We start from the raw sequence: 21216 nt of genomic DNA, 5'->3' as shown, positions 1-21216 counted from the left end.
TCCTACCTCTACTACTGCTTTGGCATCCAGTCTAAAATTGAAATCTCCAAAGACGAAATATGAAACTTTCTCAAACCGCTGATCTATAATTCTGGAAAAAAACAAACAAACAAACAAAAAAAAACAGAACTGCCATTCAGCTTTATGTATATGTGAACATGTACGAACGCGCATATCTTACTTCTAAGTACTATCTTAGAAATAATTATAGGAATGATCAAAACTACCAGTTTATACTGAAACAATCTTCTCAATACATTAAGCATGTTTTTGGACTGATCGTCCTTGCTCAGGCAATTGTGTCCAACCCTGTTAAAATAACACATTTGAATTCCCCTATCTGTCTGAAAGAGCAGTCTGGAGGAATGCTAGTTTGCAGAAGTTAGTAAAAAACAACACAAAACCAGCACTTGGGGAACAGAGAAACCTTGAGGGCATCCTAGATGTACTCCACACCTTTGAAAAGTTAAGTATACGTGCTTTGGACTGGGCAACTAAGAATTAGGAACTCCAAATTGGTAGTAAATTCAGAATTCACCTACCTTCAATTCTGTGTTGTGTATTTATGTATCTGTAAGATTGTGATCATAACATTTACTAGCGTTTGTTAATACTCTAAGGACTATAAGAAGAGTGATTTATTATCACTAAACATTACTAATCACGGCTGATACTGATTAAACTACACATTTTTTCCTAGCTTAGTTATGGTTCTCTGAAAGGCAGTTCTCTTGTCTTGAAAACAAATTTTTACTGAGATTGTAGCTAACACCTAAAATGTGATCTTTCCAGATGCAGAATAAAGATTAACTCTTTTCTCAAGCCTTTGCTCAGTAATAAACAAGGAGATGAGGCATTATTGTTCATCTTACAAATTTTGTGTTATTAAAAATTGTTATTGTATTATTAGTTTATCTATTATTAGTAACACCTGTTTGGTACTCCTAACAATGTGCAGTTTTACTTGGTTCCAGAGATCTTGACATTCAGAAATCCAATGAGTCAAGCTTAATTTCCAAACAAGAATCAATACAATTAATTTCCATCAGTAGCTGAGGACAATATGAAATAAGTGAAATGTGACTGTTACAGCTACGAATAAAATACACAGACAAAACCCACAAAAAATGGACTGATACAGTAGATGCACAACATATAAGAAATAAGGAACAAATGTAAGGCAATACATTATGTACATCCTGGGAATACATAAATATGTAAGCACTATGATGCCAGAAACCCCAAATGAGCAAGAGGCAGGGACACAAATAGATACGTAAATGATGACAAAGTAGTACACAGTAAGAAGGCCTTCAGGAACAACATTGCCCAGCAAGGAGGCATTCATTTTAAATGGTTTTAAACCTTTTAATGTATGACATCCATTTAGATATTTCAAAGCTGTAAAGAAAGATAAAACATTGGATTTACAGTGAGATACTACTCCTTTTACAAAAAATCTTACATTTATAGTCCACTGTAATCTATTGCACAAGGAATATTACGCAATTGAAAAACTAATGTGCATTGGACCTAAGGTAGTGATCATCTGAAGTGAAAACTCTTGTAAAGACTTTTCTGGTATGAAAATCTCAAATCCTCCATTCAGCTGACAAATTATTGCAGGTACTGTTAATAAATATTGTCTACTGTCAACTCCTAGCAAGCATCAAGAAAAACCTGTCACTCTTGACCTGTATGTAACATTAGTTTGATTAGTGCCCTCCTGGCACATTAAAGGAAAATGAAAACTTAAAAGTTAAACCATTTACATTACCTTAATCTGCTAATACTACAATTGCTAGATCTGATATGCAACTTATACATAAGAAAAACTGATTTTGCTGCAGCAACTTTCCTGATTCATATCTTAGTTTAACTTTTCCCATTGCCATTTATTGCTGACAAAAACCTGAGAGATATTGCAGGAATGACATCAAGGTCTAGAGAAGGCCTCTCAAAACAAATTGATATTATGAGGATGACGTCTGAGGTTATATTATGCAAAGACAGATTTTCCAAATAAATAGTCTGTTCCAAAAACAGCCAGTTAAAATGTCTGCTAACCAAATTAACTTGAAAAACTTCAAACAGTTACTGATAAACAAAACAGCTTATTAGTATGTTTCTGAACAATTAATTAAAATTTAGTCATTTCGTGGTTTTACACATTACTTGATTTAAACATGATTTGCATACAAATGAAAGCCAGCTTTAAAATGGATAGTTTTAACCAGTAGCTCCCCTTGTAGTTTCTCTTGATGGATATTTTAGAAAAAGTATCTCATGACAGATTGAAATAAAATAGTCCAAATGTTACTTCTCAAGAATGATGTTTAAGTGGCTTCCAATGTATCTCCTTTTCACAAGTGGTGAAATTTAGGTGTACAGTAAAATTAACAACAGTGGTACAAGGCATATACATGTATCTGTACTTACTTATTAAATGATCTGGGATACCTAACAATAAAAAATGCCTTAAATGACTCAACTAGATGTTTATGTTTGTAACATACTATCCTGGCCACTGGGACTTATTATTAGTTCAAGAATTCCCGAATTTTTGAATCATTTCAGCAGTGTGGTACTCTGATAGCTCTAATTTGAAATACTTACTGGTGGCTGTAATTCCATTGAATCAATAGCACAAGAACTATCTCGATTATGCTTTTAGAATCAGAATCAAGTTAGCAAAGGAGACAGCAATAAAGAAAAGTACAGCAGTATTTCCTCTCCCAGCAGCAATGCAGGAATAACGTCCAGCATTAGGGGGATTTGGATAGAAATTATGCACTGTACCGTGAAAAACTGAGTTTCACCAGGACCAAGGATGCACAAAGAAAGTGTTAGGACTGGAGCAAGAACTGAAAAAAAATGTTCCATTCCTTGTTTCTGCATTCTAAGCCACAAATATATAGCTGATAAAGTGTACAAGTAAATGAGAATTCAGAAGACTATATTTGCTTTTTTAAGAAAGAGCACTTGCAAATGAAGTAGAAAGGCTTCAAAATCTGTGCTATTTACTTTGTTACTCGTTGCTAAAACAATACCCTTGCTTTAACCATGAATCAAATAATCCTTTAAAAATGTTGCCATGAATCAGTCAATGGAGTGATAAATCTGAATCATGTAAAAAGAAAGCAGCCAACCTATGTCACCAGCGCTAATTTAATGCTTTTATTGGGAGGACCTAGTGCTATTTCTTTTAACTTGTACTTGCTGACTATCAGATTATCCAGAAGGGCTTCAATGTACTTGAAGACTCTATACATTCCTGTACAACTCTTCTAAATAGCCTGTAACAAAATAGGTGGCTTTCAGGTAAAAATTTCATGACTTATGAGAAGCCACAAGTATTTAACTTTTGCCAACTAACTGTGCTGTTTATTGTGACCATACCGGGCCGTTAAGAGATTATAGGCAATCATGACTTACCTAACGCAAATAATACAGAAAACTTTTCAAACAGACTACAAGTCTTCCTTTACAGAAAGAGATGTCTTTCCTTTGTAATGGCTGGAAGAACATTTTCACTATTCTAATCCTTTGTTCTTGCTGCAGAAGGTATTGCTTATGAAAAAAGTTTATTTGCACATATAACATGAAAACCAAAACCAAAAACTTCCGTGCATTTTAGAAATAAAAATAACGAATACAATATGGCAAATAAGGACCACTGGAAAAAATGCCCACCTATGACAGGATTTATTGCTGACCTTCTTAAACTCTAAAGTGTGCAAAAATAAATGCCATAGATGATTTCTCTTCTACTAGTTCCAAATACACAGTGCTTATAATTTCATAAGAAATCCTTGATAATAGCATCAGATGAGCATTTCCTCACACTGGGAACACATTACCTAAACTATTTTGCTTATTTCCAACTAATTCTACATTTTTAAGTCATGGTGCAACACTGAAAGTCTTTCGGACTGCTTGGACTATTCTCTGGTGTTTTTTTTTTTTAAATTTTGTTGTATTTTCAGAAGAGACAAACAATCCGCAGATGGTTTCTAAATCAGTGTTGAATAGCTTTTTAGACATGACACAACAGTACAAGAATAAAACATTCAAGCAATTGTAACTTTCAAGTAACGTTTCCAGTCAAAGTCACATGCTTAAATGTTTTGATGTCTCAGATCCATGGTTCACTCCGTTTATAAGGAAGGAGTAAACTTCACTGGTAAAGGTAGAAATTAATGTTAAATTACTATAGCAATTTGTTTGCTGAAAAATAAATATGTTTAATTCTTTCTTTTTTTTTTTGGGTCTAATAACAGCAGTTTGTCTTACACTGGCTATCAGCAGCTGCATTACAAAGCCAGGTTACTGGTGCTACACTGGACATGTACTCACTCTGTTCTCAGTAGGACTTCTAGGAAAGCTACCCACTACTGATCAGTGCTTTGTAGCCCAGCAGTCCCCTCACACATTTTCCAAAAGATCTCTGACAAAACCTGTCTGTTATTTTGGATGCACCAGGAGAATTACGAGAAAATGCTCAAACCATCTGAGCTATGAAGCTTAACAGCTTCAGCTTGAGCTAAATTGCCCTGCCTGTAGTGATCACACTTCCCAGCTCAGACCACAGACCCATGCAATTGGCAAACCTAAAAAAAAAAATCAAATAAATGCCACAGTAAAAGCAAATGTTCAGGGTTTGGTCTTGGAACCCAGGATATGTCAAGTTACTTCAGTGAAAGGGTGTACCTCTAAGTCTGGGTGATACTATCAACTAAAAGGATTGTGAAGGTTAAGTGGATTCAAAGCTCTTTAGGAGGATATCATATTCTTATCAAGACTCAAATGAGTAAGAGGTAGAGGTTCCTCTTCTTCCTGATACTCCTGGAGATCTGGGTCTAGTTATTAATTTTAGTCTCTACATTAAATACCAAAATGAATGTTAGTGTGATCTTAAAACGAACAGTTCCGTGTCATTGGAATCATTGAAATCCTTCTGTAATTTACTTTTGCCATTTTGAAGTACTCATAGTCACTGCAAATAAAGATACTTTATGAAATGTACCCTCCTCTGTAAAAGTGATATGGTGTACTGTATGCATGTTTCACAACACTGAAATTCAGCCAGAAAATACTAGGGCAAGCAGAAACAGTACAGACTTGTACTTGCTTTCCTACTTATCCCCCTCCCATACTGTTACCGGAAAGGAGAAGACAAGGGAGCATCTAAATATCAGCAATTTGATCGTGGAAGAGAGCAGCTGAACATGATTCAGTGTGACAAGAGGCACTGTGATTTGGCTAAACCATTTCTCAGGGCACTTTGTAAGGAGGATCAGCAGCATTATTCCTTTAATAGCCATGTCTAATGCAATAGCCAGCTGGGTTTTGTCCCAGACCAAGGTATCAGCATCAGGTCAGAAGGTAACATTCTGTTTACACGATTATTTCCTAAAGCACTTATCTTCTCCGCGGTGTGAAAGTTGACTTTTCTGTTTGTAAGGGGGCCTAAAGAATTGAGGGAATGGGAAAAATTAGCTACACTGAGCTGGAGCTGAATGGCATTAAGTGGGAGGTCTGAGAAAGGCTGTGGCAGCACTCAGCAGGACACCTTATTAGCCGCGTCATCGCAGTTCATTCAGGCAAGCCATACCAGTGTCACCAGCGTTCCCACACAAAGACAAAGTTCTTCACACAGTCTATAAACATGCTTCCCTGGCCAATTCATCCTGACTTGACACCGCTGAAAAGAAGGGCTTGAGTTTTTTTTTTTTTTTTTAAACACAACAATAACATAACAAAACAAAACAAAAAACTCACAGCTCTGCCATGCAGGCTGAATGGAGGAGAAGGAGGGACACTGTCACATTGCTTGGGAAGAAACAATCCAAAGGTCAACCCATATTTTATTCAGTGAGCACATTTATGTAATAACTAAATGTGTTTAAGCTAAATACTAACTAGTATGAGAGCTTCTGTATTTCTCATACAACTTATGAGGTAAGAAATTATCCTTCTGCAATCTCTATATTTTGGTATATTATTCATTCAGAGGGATTAAAGACATGAAAGCAGCTTTTGCAGAGAAAATGTGATTGCCTATATATAGTACCCTTTCCTAACTAAAGGATGATAAAAATCACAAACAGCTATGTACACGACAGCTCAGTCTAGGTGCAGCAATCATTTCTCAGGTTAAACTATTCATATTGTTTACTGTTAATCTAAGCACAGCTCTGGACCAATGGTTATTTTGACCCAAATTCAGTAAAATCAATACTGGCATACCTGAGCCTCTTCCTGAGAGAGTAAAACCTTTCCATGCTTCAGCCGATGGATGGGTGCAGTGCCCAGGGACTGCCAGGAGCCTGGCACCGCGGGGCTGCCCGCAGGCTCGCTGCAGGCCTTGGGGAGCATGGAGGCCACTCGGCCTGTGCCCCTCCGTGGAGCCCTGCACCTGGCTGATGGCATGCACAGCTTGCATGGCAAGCAAGGATCTCACCCCAGAGGGGAACGTTTAGAAAGGGATAAAATAAACGTAGAAAGTGACCTGACTGTCCCGTTGGTGGAAGCTAAGAGCTAGTATGAAAGCAGCAGGAGAACTATGGATAAGAAGGTTATATGTACTTTCTTTTCCATAGATCTACAGTGCCAGAGGTAATAACAACTCCTGCAGTGACTTCTGGTGGAAAGGCCAGGAACGACGACAGTGAAAATTATCTTCTACAACCACTGCCGTGTTGACACTGAAGATCAAGAGACTGGAAATGTTAGGTTTTGGCTACAACAAAAACAGACACAGGATTGCTACTTGGTCTGTCAGATTTCTGTTATTCCTATCCTTGTTACTTTTTCCATTTAAGTTTTGGACAGAAAGTTCAGCTTGCACACCTACACCTCGAGAAGTGGCCGGTGGGGATCCTCAGTAAACAATCCACCTCTCCACCAAAAGCTTTAGAGAGAACTTTGAAAGACAGGACCCTGTCAGCTCTTCTGAGCATTGCTTCCCTTCTGCAGTACAGTCAGCCCTCAGCTGGCAGCACCTTGCATTCCCAGGTACGTACTGAGAGACGAATTCCAGAAAAAAACATCAGTTCCTGAATAAAAGTTACCTGGGTAATGTGTAAGTGTACCTCAAAAGACATGAAGCAAGTGACTTCATTGGCATGCCTAAGGTGTTGTAGCACTGTCATTAGAAAGATAAACTTTATCGTATTTTTGTGCCCTGTTCTTTCGGATATAATAGCTCAAACCTATTAATAACACCAAAACATCTCAAAAGGTCAAGCAGCATACAGCAAGATGAAGGGAATTGTCAAGAAGCTTAGGCAATCATCTTAGCACTCAAGGCATTTGCCAGGGCTGTTTAACTAATATGTGATGTTCACTTTTAATTTCAATATAGTGCCATTTGGGCAAAAATGCCGTATTTTTTAATTAATTACAATGTCAGCATCTATTAAGATTAAAAGAAAGACCACATCAATAATAAATACTTAATCCAAAGAAAGGATTACAAGAAGAGCAATAAAAATCAATTTTTAGAGCTGGAAAATTGTGACTTTTTCCTCACTTGACTGGTATTTTCATTATATTGATAAAACCATGATCTTACCTGACACTGACATTCGCCTAATGAAATAGCAGCCATGTATAATGATGTAAGTACTTGTCAATTTTGCTACAGGAAAATACAATACTATTGCACTGGCGTTACATTACAAAGAAATTTTCTCATTCTCCAACTGATGCAAAAGAAAACAACAAGAAAAAAACAGAAACCACATGTCTTTTTGAATCTTTTATTTTATCATGGAAGACTAAAATTCTTACACAACTTCTGAATCCCCTCAGTGTTGGTAACACTTGGTCATAAGCAGACAGCAGATAACTGCCATGTCTTCAGCTGTATGAAGACTGACACAGCAATTCTTGTTTACAGTTCTGCACAGCTTGGATGTGGTCAAGTAAAACAAACTCTGTGTTCACTTAGTGTTAAAAGTGCTAATGTCAAGCCTTAAAATAACTAGGATCCACGGCAATAGGATACTGATCCTCTAACTCTTTAAAATCCGGGAAAAGTATTTTTTATGACAACTCTAGAAAAATTCCAAAGACAGACACCGTACCTCTGACACAGTTCACCAGTGGGAACAGTGGCAGAATAATTATGAAATCTCGCAAGATTTGTACCTTGCCATACCCTCCCAAGACTGGCCACAGGTGCCTTTCCCAGTCCAGCCTCCTGGGGATGGCTACATGGGTAGAGGGGGCAGCAGCAGGTGACAGGACGCTAGCCATACCACACCACAGGGCGTTGCTAGCAACTGAAACCGACACGCTATCATCTGCTTGCCTGGGGAGCCAGCTAGGCTCAGACAGACCGTGAATCAAAAATAAAAACAACCCCGTTCTTGAAAAGCCTAATACAAATTATTAGAAACACAGAAAGTCTTCACTTGCAAAGGACTCAAAAATGCTCAACCTAAAAAGAAAAACAAACTAACAAGTAACAATTTTACATACTTACTCATTAGCTTGGCCATTTAACCCTTTGAAAATCACACTACAGTGGACTACTTAGTTAAAGGAAAAAAACAAAGGGTGACATGACAGAAATATTTGAAATGCTAAAGAGAAGGAAAAATTCTCTCTTTCAAAAGATTGAAAAATCAGAGCTGCTAGCATTTGACCAAGGAAAATCCTGGTGGATACAGAGATTGCAGGACCAATCCTTTTGTTGTAGTAAGAAACTGGAACATCTTAACTGCGACTTAAACCATACACTGATGGAAGAAATATAAAGAGGCTTTCATTAAATGTGAAGCAGTTACAGCTAATTACCTGCCAGTTCATGAAGAACTTCTGCAAAGTCCGTCTACAGGTAGTTCAGCACTTGAACAGACACACAGACAAGCAGCTAAAAATGCTGTAACTTGCATATGGTTATTTACCTGTAAAGTATAACCTGTATCTTTCCAGAACACAGCACACAAAAGAAAACAACCATTCTCCTACAGTGATCCTACCTTCCCTATGGGAGTAAAAATGATGAAAGATGATTAATCACTTAGTGCCCATAGACTCAAATGGTAGCAGAATGGAGCTCTTTCAACCATTTCTTTGTTTTATAACTATCAGCTCATAGCATCATTTTACAGTGAGCATTCAGTGGCTTGTAAATAAAATCACAATAGCAATTTATTTTCATTTCTCTGCAAATGAATAAAAATTGGATCAACAGCCCATATAGATTCTTTTTAATTAAATCATGGCTATCCTGGAAGATTATATGACTATACGATAGAACATTTCAAAAGGCACAAACCACAATGAATGCTGATGTGAGTGTCACCTTTAGCTAGACACTAATGACTGCTCTTTATCTAGCCTCCAAATCTCTAAGGAACAAATTACAGTAAAAAGAGAAAACTAATCCAATGGCAATGTGACATGCCCTGCAATTCTTATATAAAGGCACTTTCTGAGAAAAATCAAACTGGCCACAAGTTATTTTCAGCCACTGCTTCAGATTTCTTTTTTAAGTGTTTCTCTCTCTTCTCTTCAATTGTCTCTGTTTAATTACACAAATTATCTTTTCATACTACATCCAATCTAGCCTGTAGTTGCATCAGCCGTATTCTACTAGAGAGATAGGGTAGACAGCTGAGGCAGCTCCAGGAGAACCTATTAATGGAAAACAGGTACAAAGGAGCAAAACCCTTACAAAAGATGAGGTGAAGGCTTAGAGTCCTCAAATGCAGACTTGGCAAATCCTTTACTGTAATCCACACCATAAGACAGTGAGTTTGTCTTTGTGAAAACTATTGTCAAAAACAAAACAAAACAAACAAACAAAAAAAAACCAAACCAAATAAAAACCACAACCCTCCAGGAAGTCTCAGTGCTTTACATTTTTTAAATCTCTTTTGAAAGAGACACAATTCTGTTCACATTAGGTAGGCAAATTGAAGTGTGACTTAGCATATCCACACATTTTTTTCTTTAAGTGACATGTTTCTGAGCACCTGGAAGTTATTAAAGTTCTGGATTTTGGATTGTTAATTCTCCAATTGGATCTTTGCTTGCAAACCAGTTTCTGCGTGTACAGATGGATGTTTGACATGAGAGAAAAAAAGAGATCTTTTATTTACAATATGAATAACAGACACCAGAAAGGCTTGTTATAATAGTCCTGATAATCTAACCCTTGGACCTGTTCAGTTATTAATAGGAAAAAAAAAAAGCCCCAAACACAGAAAATAAGTGAATGAAGGTAAACTTGCAAGCTAGGACTACCAAAAATCATCATTCATGTAGTGTGTAAATGTTTAGCATGTCCTTAAAATTATAATCATGTATATTTTTTGTTACAATTCATACAAATAGAAAATCATTTTTCTGCTAAAAATATAATCAAATTCTAAAGGTGTTTGCGTAAACAGGAAGGACATGAGTTAATTTTTTGACAACCATGTCAAACGAGCAAAAGTTCGAACCAATAGAAAAACAAGCAAGGAAAAAGTGTCTTCGACTTTATTTGACAGGCTGAAAGTAACAAGATAATTTTGCTGGATTTGCTCTTTAACGAGCATATTATACAAACACGTTAATTTTGAGAGCACTTAACCTTACTTTAAGGGGGGGGGAATGATTAAATATTAATGAGATGAGCCTCAGGGTGTTTAATGAAAAGCTGTCTTTCTGAATGTGATCTAGGGTTTTAAACCTTTGTTAGAAGACATTTGGATAGAAGGTTTATTTGCCCTGGGAGTGCATTCTTTCTGAATACATAAAAAAAATCACTAAATGTTTGAAGACACATGATTACAGAGAGTTTTCACTTGACATTAAAATCACCGTTGAAAAAAAAAAAAAAGGCAGGCTACTCCTAGAATCTTCTCAAATGACCCAGATCTTTAGAGTGAAGTTTTCCTTTGCCTAGAAACTAAGTGGCTTTTCTTTTGCTCATTCAGCTGCTAGTTCTGGGAAAAGCCCAAAAAGAAACATTTAGATTGGAGGGGTCTTTGAGAAGATGTGACAGTTGACTGATGAGCATCCATAAAATGACAAAGAATAGTTGTGTGGAGCCGGTGCATCACATCGCCTCTCCCTGGGAAACTAATTGCTCTGAATTGTTAATAGTAACATTATTTTTCTGGCAATCATTTCTTTTGAATACCCAAAATGAGCATGAAACAGCTCCTTTGACCGGACATAAAAGTTAAATGTCCCAATGTTGATCAAATTAACTTCAGCTATGTGACAATGGACTATATTTGTGAGAAAATAATGAAGGGCACAAAGGGGAGCTTTATGCCAAGATTTCACAGTTGTAATGTAAAAATGTTTCTGTTGAACTAGGCCAGGGAACATTTCAATAGGAAAACAGAAGAGCACTGTCACTTTCTTAAAAAAAAAAAAAAAAAGAAGGAAAAAAAACATTCATTTTATGGATCTGAATGCTCTAGATAATTTCAGGAAGTTTAAATGGCTGGCACAACAAGAACCACAGTATCAGGCTAATATCTCACATCCCTGTTCCTAGCATTCTCTTTTCTAATACTTTTAAAGGACACTATCCTATGGTTTCTACTCAATTTGTAAATTCAGCAGACATTTTTCCCTAGCAAGGATCTAAAGTACATGACTAATACAGCAATACGATTAGTTAGTATACACATGCACAAGCATTAATTACAGCAGATGTATGGAAGTCTGAAGTAAAACATAGAATAATTTCCTTTCTTAATCTCTTATATAGCTTAAACTTTCCACCTTTAGAAAAAAAAAGATGCAAGTATGATGCAAATAGGGCTACCTGTACATGTGAATTAACCAAAACGGGTCTGGAAGAATTTCTTTTTGCCCTAGAAAATACACCATGGGTGTTCTTATTCTGATTTATAAAGCAACTTCAGATTTGACTGCATTTGTATCTGGAACAATGTAATTGACTTCTGGGAATTTAGTTTGGGTTTACAATAGAATCGACTCATTACAGAGACCAATTTTATACATATACACTCTGTATGTATTTGTAAATAAACAAATAAACATTTGCTCATCACTGATGTAATTCTAGCTCTATTAAAGAATCTATTTATCACCATATTTTCTTCACATTTGCTAAATGGCAAATGATAAAAACAATCTGGCCCAGCGTACACCAGCTAGTTGTCTCTAAAAACATTCTCCTTGCTGTATTATTCATTTTCTAATTTCAAAAAAGCTAATTTTAAAAGTAAATCACTTCATAACACCATTGCAAGATTAAACCTTTCCACTCTCAAAATATGTTATTATGATTATTAATAGATTCACTCAGGAGGAAACTTCTAAAGACAACTTTAAAACATTCACTCAGCACCTATTCCCTTTTGTCTTTTTTTTTTCCCTCTAACACTTCCCCTTCTCAGTAATTTAGATATACTGAGATGCTTCATGCTTATGTGCTAAAAGCTTGTGTTACAATACGTGTTAAAATAATTTTGGGAAACCGACTTCTCTGATTTTAATAGTTAAGCTAATTCATTCAAGCTGTATTTGCAAACTTTCCTGGTTTTTGTGTTTCAAAGTCCTGTGATAGCTTTTACCTTACATGAAAAGGCTGTACTTAATTCATGTTTATGAAGATGCAGAGTTAACAGAACCGCGCTTTCACTTACTCCCACAGTGACCTAAATCAACTGTGAGAAGGTGTTTCTGCTTCATTCAGTGAAGGTTTAGCTCATTAAACTGTTTTCCTTCTCAGTATTGTTCTCTGGGTTTGAACTGCATTGCTGTTAAATGCTCTTTAGCAGTTTAAAGGCTTTAAAGGAAAAGACTTATCAGTCTCTGTTTTTAACAGCACTAAATCTGCATTATTAGTTCATGCAGATAAGGGGATTTAAAAGCTCAGCTTGAAACCTCTCTCTTCAATATTTATCTGACACTGCATAGCTCCAGTAGCTCAGCTGGAAATGTAGATCTATGAAGCTTTAAAAAGAGATTAAAGCCAAGAAAAGAAGTACTTTTCCCCCTATAGACGTTCTCACTTTCCCTTTTCCTACTGTCTGAAGGAGTGATGGCAGACAATGGTCAAAGATGGTTCCCAAAACCCTCTGAATGGGGACACTGTTGGTGGTAGCATGCATTCAAAGTGAGCTTCAGCGTATTGTCCTCCCCAATCAGCAGATCAGAATAGAGTTTGCTGGTGGCTGCCAAAAGGTTAGCAATGCCGATGAAAGGGGTTTCCCATTATTCACTGCTCTTACAGAACTCCCCTTTTGTGCGAGTCAGCCCATCATTTCACTATGGAGGTCCGGATCTGCGGCTGGCTGCTCTCTCAAAATGAACAATTCATCTGAATGCAAACTCACAGTACTAGTGTGCAACCTAAAATTGAAGGTTTTCTTTTCTAAGGACAGGGGAGTTGGGGCAGTTTTTGGCAGTGTCACATTTTAGTGATATACCATCATGACATCTTTGACCCACAGCTGACACTAATACTACAGTCGTATTACCTTACCCCTGCCAGGGCATCGTGGGAGGTCCAAAGCCAAAATTAGCTAATGAAGCACACTGTATGCTGTCAACAAGTGTACAATAAATAATGCAAAAGGTTTATACAGGTTTGCTAAAGTTCCCTAGTGCAAAGCGTAAGAAAAGGAGAGGAGACCAATGGAGGTTAAAAAAAAAAAAAGATAGGCCTTTTTCACACTGATGTATGTAACAGAACACACAAATCTCCCAAACTACTGAAAGCAGAACCTGAACTAACTGTGGCTTTGTCCTCTAAATAAAAGATCTTTTATTGTAAACTACTGCTTGCCACCTATTTACAAACCTTCCCAGAGCCTAGTGTTTTCTGATGATTTGAACAGCTTTTACACGTGGTATCACAGAAAAACAGATACAAGACCAGACATACTGGATTATTCCTCTTCATCCTTGTATTATCCCCCCAAAGTGAAAATAAATGTCTATTTTGGAGAAATTCCTACTTAGCCCTCTGCTGGGGTACACAGGAAAAGCACATATATAGGGGAAAAAAACAGTATCTTTTGTTTAAGTATCATCCTAAGACAAGACTTCTGGAAAGAAGTAAAACTTTGGATAGAAAGTGATTGAAAAGGTATTTATACCCCATACTACATTTCAGAATGTTTTTCACTGAAAATTTAGATAGTGAATCCAAGATTCACAGAATGGTTGAGGTAGGAAGGGACCCCTGAAGGTCACCTGGTCCAACCCCCGCTCCAGCAGGGACATCCAGAGGTTGCCCAGGTTCGTGCCCAGGCAGCTTTTGAGTTTCCTCCTTGGGGAGGAGGCTCCACATCCTCTCTGGGCAACCTGTGCAAGAGCTCTGTCATCTGCACAGCACAGAAGTTTCCTGCTGTTTAGATGGAACCTCTTGTGCTCCAGTTTGTGCCCATTGCCTCTTGTCTTGGCACTGGGAACCACCGAAAAGAGCCTGGCTCTGTCCTCTTTGCACCCTCCTTTCAGGTATTTATAGACACTGACAAGATCCCCCTGAGCCTCCTCTTCTCCAGGCTGAAAAATGACAACATTGCATGCACAAAGACGTTTTTCAGTGCGTAACTTTGGTTCAGGAGCAGCCTTAATTTCTAGGCTGCTGCAAGAGACAGCCAGAAGAGTAAATTGTAATTTGTTGGTGAGGAGCCCTCTCTGGGGAGACGCTGCAGGTACTGCATGCAGGGAAGGTTACAGGCAAACGTGAGAAGGAAGAGACGCATGGAGCACGTCAACGTGTCCTTCATCTCAGCCCGCTTGGCCACGGTCTAACTGAGGTTGAGCAACAACTCTCACCTGCTCTCCTTCCCTCTGCTAACCCAAGGTGTGTGGGGCTGGGAGGCACGGCTGTGCTTCAGGGACGGGCGGCGGCAGCCCTGCTGCTCGCTCAGGCCTGGCCTCGGGGAGCTCTTGGAGGCTGCCAGCAACCTGCAGCACCTCTGCCGGGACAGCCCCGCCATGCGGGGGGAGCCAGGGGTTGGGGCAGTCCCCAGAAAAAACGTGGGGGAAGTGGCAGTGCAGGGGTGCTCTGTGCCGTGGAGGCAGGCACCAGGCTTGTTCGGGCAAGGGCCACGGGGCTGGGCGTAAGGGCGGCAGCTGCCTCGGGACACCAGGGAACGGGGCTTCATGGGATGAGCAGCAAGCACGCACAACGCCAAGCTGTCGGAGCAAGAGTTCCACGTACCAACCAGCGCATCCTGAAGTCTTAGCGCAGACAAACCAGCATGTAACAGTTTTCACTCTTAGAGATCCAAATCCCTATGTTCAGAGCAGTCAGCAAATTAGGATGTGCTGGAAGCTACTGCTTGCTTTGTTATCCTCAGAGCATGTAATGTTTTTAAATCTCATGTTAAAATGCAACATTTTTTCTCATGTAAATACATCTGTAAAAGGAGGAGATACACTGGGGTGATGATGCAAAATCTAAGAGAAGGGAGACAGGTACACTGCCGAGGCACGATGACGAGAGGGTGATACACAATTTCCAAAGATGCCACAAACCATTCAGATGTACTCAAAGAAAATTAAATACTTAGATACAAGGAGTGCATTTAAAAAAATACACATAAACTGCTCTGCCTTTATCTTTCCCTGCCTATGCGGTTTGTTTTAAGCATCATCTTATGCCACAGATACACATAGCAGCATGTGCTATATGTATGCCATGGCTTCTTTAAAGTTCCATTTCTCAGGCAAACACGAGGTCAAGCAGTATCTTGAAAGAGAAATACCTGCTTAGATTACCAATACATGTATGCCCATGCAGAAATCATTTTTTCTGTCTCACGGAAAGCGGCCTTTTTTCTGACTTTATAACTGCTAAATAGGGCAGCTGTAAATTTTGGGGTATTTTTGGGACCACTGAATATGCCATCCTCTGTATTGTACCACCCATCGTATGAATCAAATCTGTAACACTCTTATAGACCGTGATGTTGTTAATAACAGTGATGACTGCATACAAACGCTGTTTTGTCACTTTAAAAAGATTAGCTGCCTGCTGCACTGAGCTGGTACTGAGATTGAAACACCACAGGGTTTAATGTTGAGGGGGACCGAGCCCGTGATGCTGGAAGAGCTGGATTTGTTCATTTTACAGAAAAGAAGTCTATGGGAGGATTTTGTTGCTGGCTTTATCTATTTGATGGTTACAGAAGAGACAGATCCAGACTCTCCTCAGCAATGTACACCAAAAGATGAGGGGCAACGGACACAAATGGCATTGAAGGAAATTCTGACTGGATTTTAGGGAAAACAAAGACACAAAAAAGGTGGTCAAACACAGTAAAGGAGTGGCCCGAAGAAGGTGTAAATCTCTGTACGTGGAGATATTCAAAGCTCAGCTGGGTAAGCCCTGCACAACCTGACTGGATGTTAAAGCCAGCACTGCTCTGAACAGGATGGACAAAAGAGGTCCCTTCCAACCACAGCTGTTAGAATTGTAGAATCAAAGAATATCCCAAGTCGGAAGGGACCCACAAGGATCTCTGAGTCCAACTCCTGGCTCAACAAAGGACCACCTGAAAATCAGACCATACGTCTGAGAGCATTGTCCAAACACTTCTTGAGCTCCAGCAGCTTGATGCTGTGACCACCTTCTTGGGGAGCCTGTTCCAGTGCCTGACCACCCTCTCAGTGAAGAGAGTCCTCCTAATATCGAATCTTATTCTTTTATTCCTTAACTGAGAACACAAATGTCAGCTTTATTAGACTCAATGTAGACTAAAAAGAAACTAAGCTAACTAACATATTATAAAAATAAATCTACTTCTTCACAAGTTTTGGTGACTTCAGAAAGATTATCCAAACTCAGTAATTTATCTTAAAAGAATAAGTATTATAAACTGATCTGTAATTGGTACTGTGTAGAAAATTCTTGTAAAGACTGACCATTTTCAGTTCACAGAATAAAAATCTCTACATTCTGAGTGTGTCTTTTGAAACATATTTTATAAACTGTTTATGAACAAAGAAGATTGAGAGAGGCTAGTAAAGGCTAATACATACCTCTCAAGTACATAGCCAAGAGCCTTATGCCGTATTCCTGAGTAAACCGATGGGCTTGTTTCCCAAGCAATTAAATTGGAAGCATCATGGAAAAGATGAATGTTTACCAAGTCAAAGGCACTATGACAAAAAAAAAAAGGAAAAAAATAAAATGACTCAGGGTAAAAGAAAAAAACATTTATTGCATTCACCAAAGCATTCAACATGATAACACTTTTTATATTCTCGCTACTGTTACCTTAGTATTTACTCACACGGACTGTGAAAATTAAGCTATCATCACCAGAAAATTGTCATCGAACTTATGCTAAGTCATCAACAAGTAAGACTGAATCTAGGCTTCTCTTAAAACATGTATAATATGAAAATGAAAAGCTATTCAACTGTTACAATCCATATAAATTAAGCAGTACCCTCTCACTAAAACAATTAAAGATGAAAATTGAATGTTTAAACAAACAACTTCACGTTTAGAATTCGTAGCTAAACACCTAGCAGAACTGTGAATTTTTAATAAACAAAATGAAGAGATATTGACTGCATAGTTTTACCGACATTAAAGGCTAAATCACATAACTGTAACTCTTTCTCTGTCCCTGCATGGAGAATGCCACGATAATAGTGGTCAATCTGCACACAACTTCCAGTTAAGAAAAGGACACAAGGATGTCCATCTCAGACTGTGCTTGCAGGATGAGGATCTGACCTTGGAAAACCTGTAAAAATTGTAAAATTTTACTGCTTTGCTTTTTAACCTGAAAGACAGGAGTATTAACTCATCCTTTGCTATTTTGCAGTGAATCCCTTCACCTGCCTGCGGGCTGGCTTAGCCAGAAGCCCATGGCATTGCCATCCTGTACCAGCTACGGGTAGCATGTTCTGGGAGGAAACAGACCAGACTGGGAAACACTGCCTCGGCTTTGGGAGCCCCTGTCCTCCAGGAGGAGCAAGTGGAAGTCGAGGACTGCTGTTACCATGCCCAGCATCTGCCTTGTGGGATGGCCAAAGTCTGACAGAGGAGATTTCTGAACAGAATCATGTTGCTTCTAGGGAAGATCTATGGATTTGGGGTTGAGTGGGGGAAAAGAAGAAATAAGGGTATTAGTGAATTTCCTTCTTAATCAATGAAACCAACTTCCTGTGAAACAGAAATACCTTCCTTTGCCCCTCTGCATAAAAGATAAATGACTTCCTCTGATCACCGTGTTCACCCTGTTTTCCTGTCCACTTGTTGTGACAGATGTTTGTAACTACACATCCAGTATTACAGACTAAGTTCTTTGAGACAGGGTCTGGAATTTGCTGTAAGACTGCACAACACTTGGCTGATTTTGGCTGATAATGGCCTTACAACATACCTGTATGCAACTATATTTTTTTTCATTTCGTTGTTTCACACACTCCCACTTTTCACTGTGGCAGAAAATCTTCACATAGAAGGATTTTGCTGTTATAACCATGACCACACAGAGGAGTTTATGATTTTTACTACATTAATCACATACTAAGTGTCACTTCTAGTGGGCTAACAGTCACTTGGAAGGCAAGCTGTCCTTCTGAACTTTGGTTTTCCACTGCTCACTGAAAGGATCCACCTGAGTGGCAAACAGAAAGCTATCCAGCTGTTATGTTCACGCTGGCATTCAGCTTTACATTTGCTCTACTTTTGGCCTTCTGTGTCCTAGAGACCTAGTCTGTATTATTAAAAAACTACACCTTCTCACTGCTTTGCGATTAAGATCTTTTGGTGATTGACCACGGTGAGTCACAATGAAACCAAAAAACCTTGAATACTCTGCCCACAGATGAAGCAACAACAGTCCCAGCCTTCCTCTCCCCTCAGAACACCTGCCCCGCCCAAACGAACCACCCACGAAACAAACTAGTATAAGCAAAAATTCCTGCATCCTGCATTGGTTCCTACAAAGCTCCCAAACACAGTTACAGAATAGTACCGACTATGTTATGTTTTGGAAAGGAGGCCCCTCCAGCACTTTCAAAACGTGTCATGCCCTGTCAGCTCCTACATGCAAAATACTGTGATGTGCTGAAATTTTGCTTAGTGTTTAAAAATATAAAGTTTGGGTAGGTTCCATGAACACTGATGGTAATTATTGCATTTTGTCAGAGAAGTGTGGGCTATTTCCTGAGTACAACTGAATAAATTCCTTTAAACATCTTTTAAACTATAGAGAAACTGAAATTACATGCCAGAGACATAAGTCTATCCTGGAGGACTGCTATAAGAAACTAGACTTTTTAGAATAGAATAGAACAGAACAGTACAGCTGAGTGGGACCTACAAAGACCATCAAGTCCAACTGCCTGACCACTTCAGGGAGAACCAAAAATTAAAGCATGTTAATGAGGGCATTATTCAAATGCCTCTTGAACACTGATGGGCATGGGTCATCAACCACTTTGATAGGAAGCCTGTTCCAGTGTTTGACCACTTTCGTGGACCTCCGCCTGTGCCCTTTAAAATGCTTTATTCTCATATTCAGAAAAAAGGCTGATAAAATTTGGTTGTAGCTGGTCAAAAGTAGCCAGCACTTAGATCAGAAAAAAAGTTACGTGAAGAATGGAGGCAAAATGAAACTGCCGTTGCTCTAACAAAAGTCCTGTCTTGCTGACATTTTTAGGCAGGATGGGGGTGGTCAGCCTAGACCCAACCTAAGCGCTCTGTCTGAGTGTGCTTCAGTACTGTCTCTGTATCTGGGAGCTCAGACGTACTCTGTTGGACAAAGAGTCTCTGCCAGCTCCCCCTCACAGGCACACTGTTTCTTGTTTTTCCTGTCTGAGAACCCTTGAAGCAATGCTGATCACCACAGAAATGTAATTCATTCAAGTACTGTTCTTCCAGGTGCTGTATTTTGTGCATATACCCCCCCCCCACACACACACTTTGGTACCTCATGTCTTGAATAGTAAATGCAGAAGGATGCCAACGAATTTTGCAAAGAGCTCCAAAACCATGCGCTCTTCACCTTAGGATACACATGGTACTAGCTAAAGCAATGAAATACATGTTCATAGAATCATAAAGGTTGGAAAAGCCCTCCAAGAGCATCTGGTTCAACCATCTCCCTACTTCCAATGTCACCCACTAACCCATGACCCTAAGTACCAGGCCCAACCTTTCCTTGAACACCCCCATAGATGGTGACTCCACCACCTCCCTGGGCAACCTGTTCCAGTGCCTGACCACTCCTCCTGTTCTCATTTTTCTCCTTCACTGATGATCACCATTTGGGCTTAGCCCAGAGCCTTTTATGGATTTCAAGCCCTTTCTTCCCAGAAGTATCCACTGCATGTCCTCTCAGTGTCTCCCCTCTCCTTTGGCCTTACTGCTAGTGAAGTTCCACTTCCTCAGCTTTCGGTCCCTTGTGTGAGGTGAATCACAGCTCAGCTCCACCATGTGACTGAATTACCTTGCATAGGATTTCAGATTTGAAAAACAGTTTTTCCCTTTATAGTAGGCAAACATTTTGAATTTGAACAAAGAACTAAATTATAGACTTTGCATTGCTAGTCCCATGCACAAACCTTCCCTGTTTGACAATTCAGCATGGAGGTAAACAGGAACAGAAAAGGCAAACGTACCTTATGTACAAAAAGGAGTTTGCAGCCTGCCACCAAGAACATGGGAACAGATTTTGTCAGCTAGCAGTGTCCAGCAGAACCCCCCTGCTGCACAGGGAAATTCCCCAGATAATGATGGAGTGAGGAATTGTACTTGGACACAGCAGTTAATGGCAGTCAAATCAACAAACGTATGATAAAGGCACACTGGTCACCAAGCAGCTGGCATCCAGGCTTCTTCCAAAGATATTCTTGGTGGTTTTGTGTTTTTTTTTTTTTCTTTTCTTGTCTATGGGCAACAGTGTATCTTGCTGAATGAACTCATGGTTATGCTAAAGTAGTCCTACTAACCTTTGTATTTAGATATAATTAGTACATAACTACAAAACATGATCTGGAGATGATGGCTGGAGATGTCCATTCTTGTCTGCCTGACAGACGAACAGAAAGAATTCCTGTGGGATGGGAAAAACCTCATGTCACAGGTGAAGGGTCCTCTAACCCATCCCCATCTGTCCAAAACTGCTTCTTCTTACAATTTGCTAATGAAGGACCTTCCATCTACAACTTACCTGTCCTGTCATAATTTATTTTTCATCGTATTGTCTGGTTTCCTGCAAATGACACTGATTTCCATCTGCCATTTCCACA

The 21216-nt window shown here is 39.1% G+C and overlaps 1 protein-coding gene across 7 annotated transcripts in view; it reads right to left on the bottom strand.

The window, feature by feature from the left end:
• Window positions 1-21216, bottom strand: part of INPP5A (inositol polyphosphate-5-phosphatase A) — a 253590-nt gene that overhangs the window by 76355 nt on the left and 156019 nt on the right. For all 7 annotated transcript variants that reach the window (XM_083843924.1, XM_083843925.1, XM_083843927.1 and 4 more), the window contains exons 8-9: window positions 16984-17103; window positions 7-91 (exon numbers count right to left, since the gene is read on the bottom strand). In XM_083843924.1, the coding sequence (XP_083700050.1) occupies window positions 7-91; window positions 16984-17103 (205 nt within the window). The remainder of the gene's footprint in view (window positions 1-6; window positions 92-16983; window positions 17104-21216) is intronic.

This window comes from Anser anser, assembly GCF_964211835.1.
Source record: "Anser anser genome assembly, chromosome: 7".
NCBI classification, from domain to species: domain Eukaryota; kingdom Metazoa; phylum Chordata; class Aves; order Anseriformes; family Anatidae; genus Anser; species Anser anser.
This window is presented reverse-complemented; position numbering and strand designations above follow the sequence as displayed.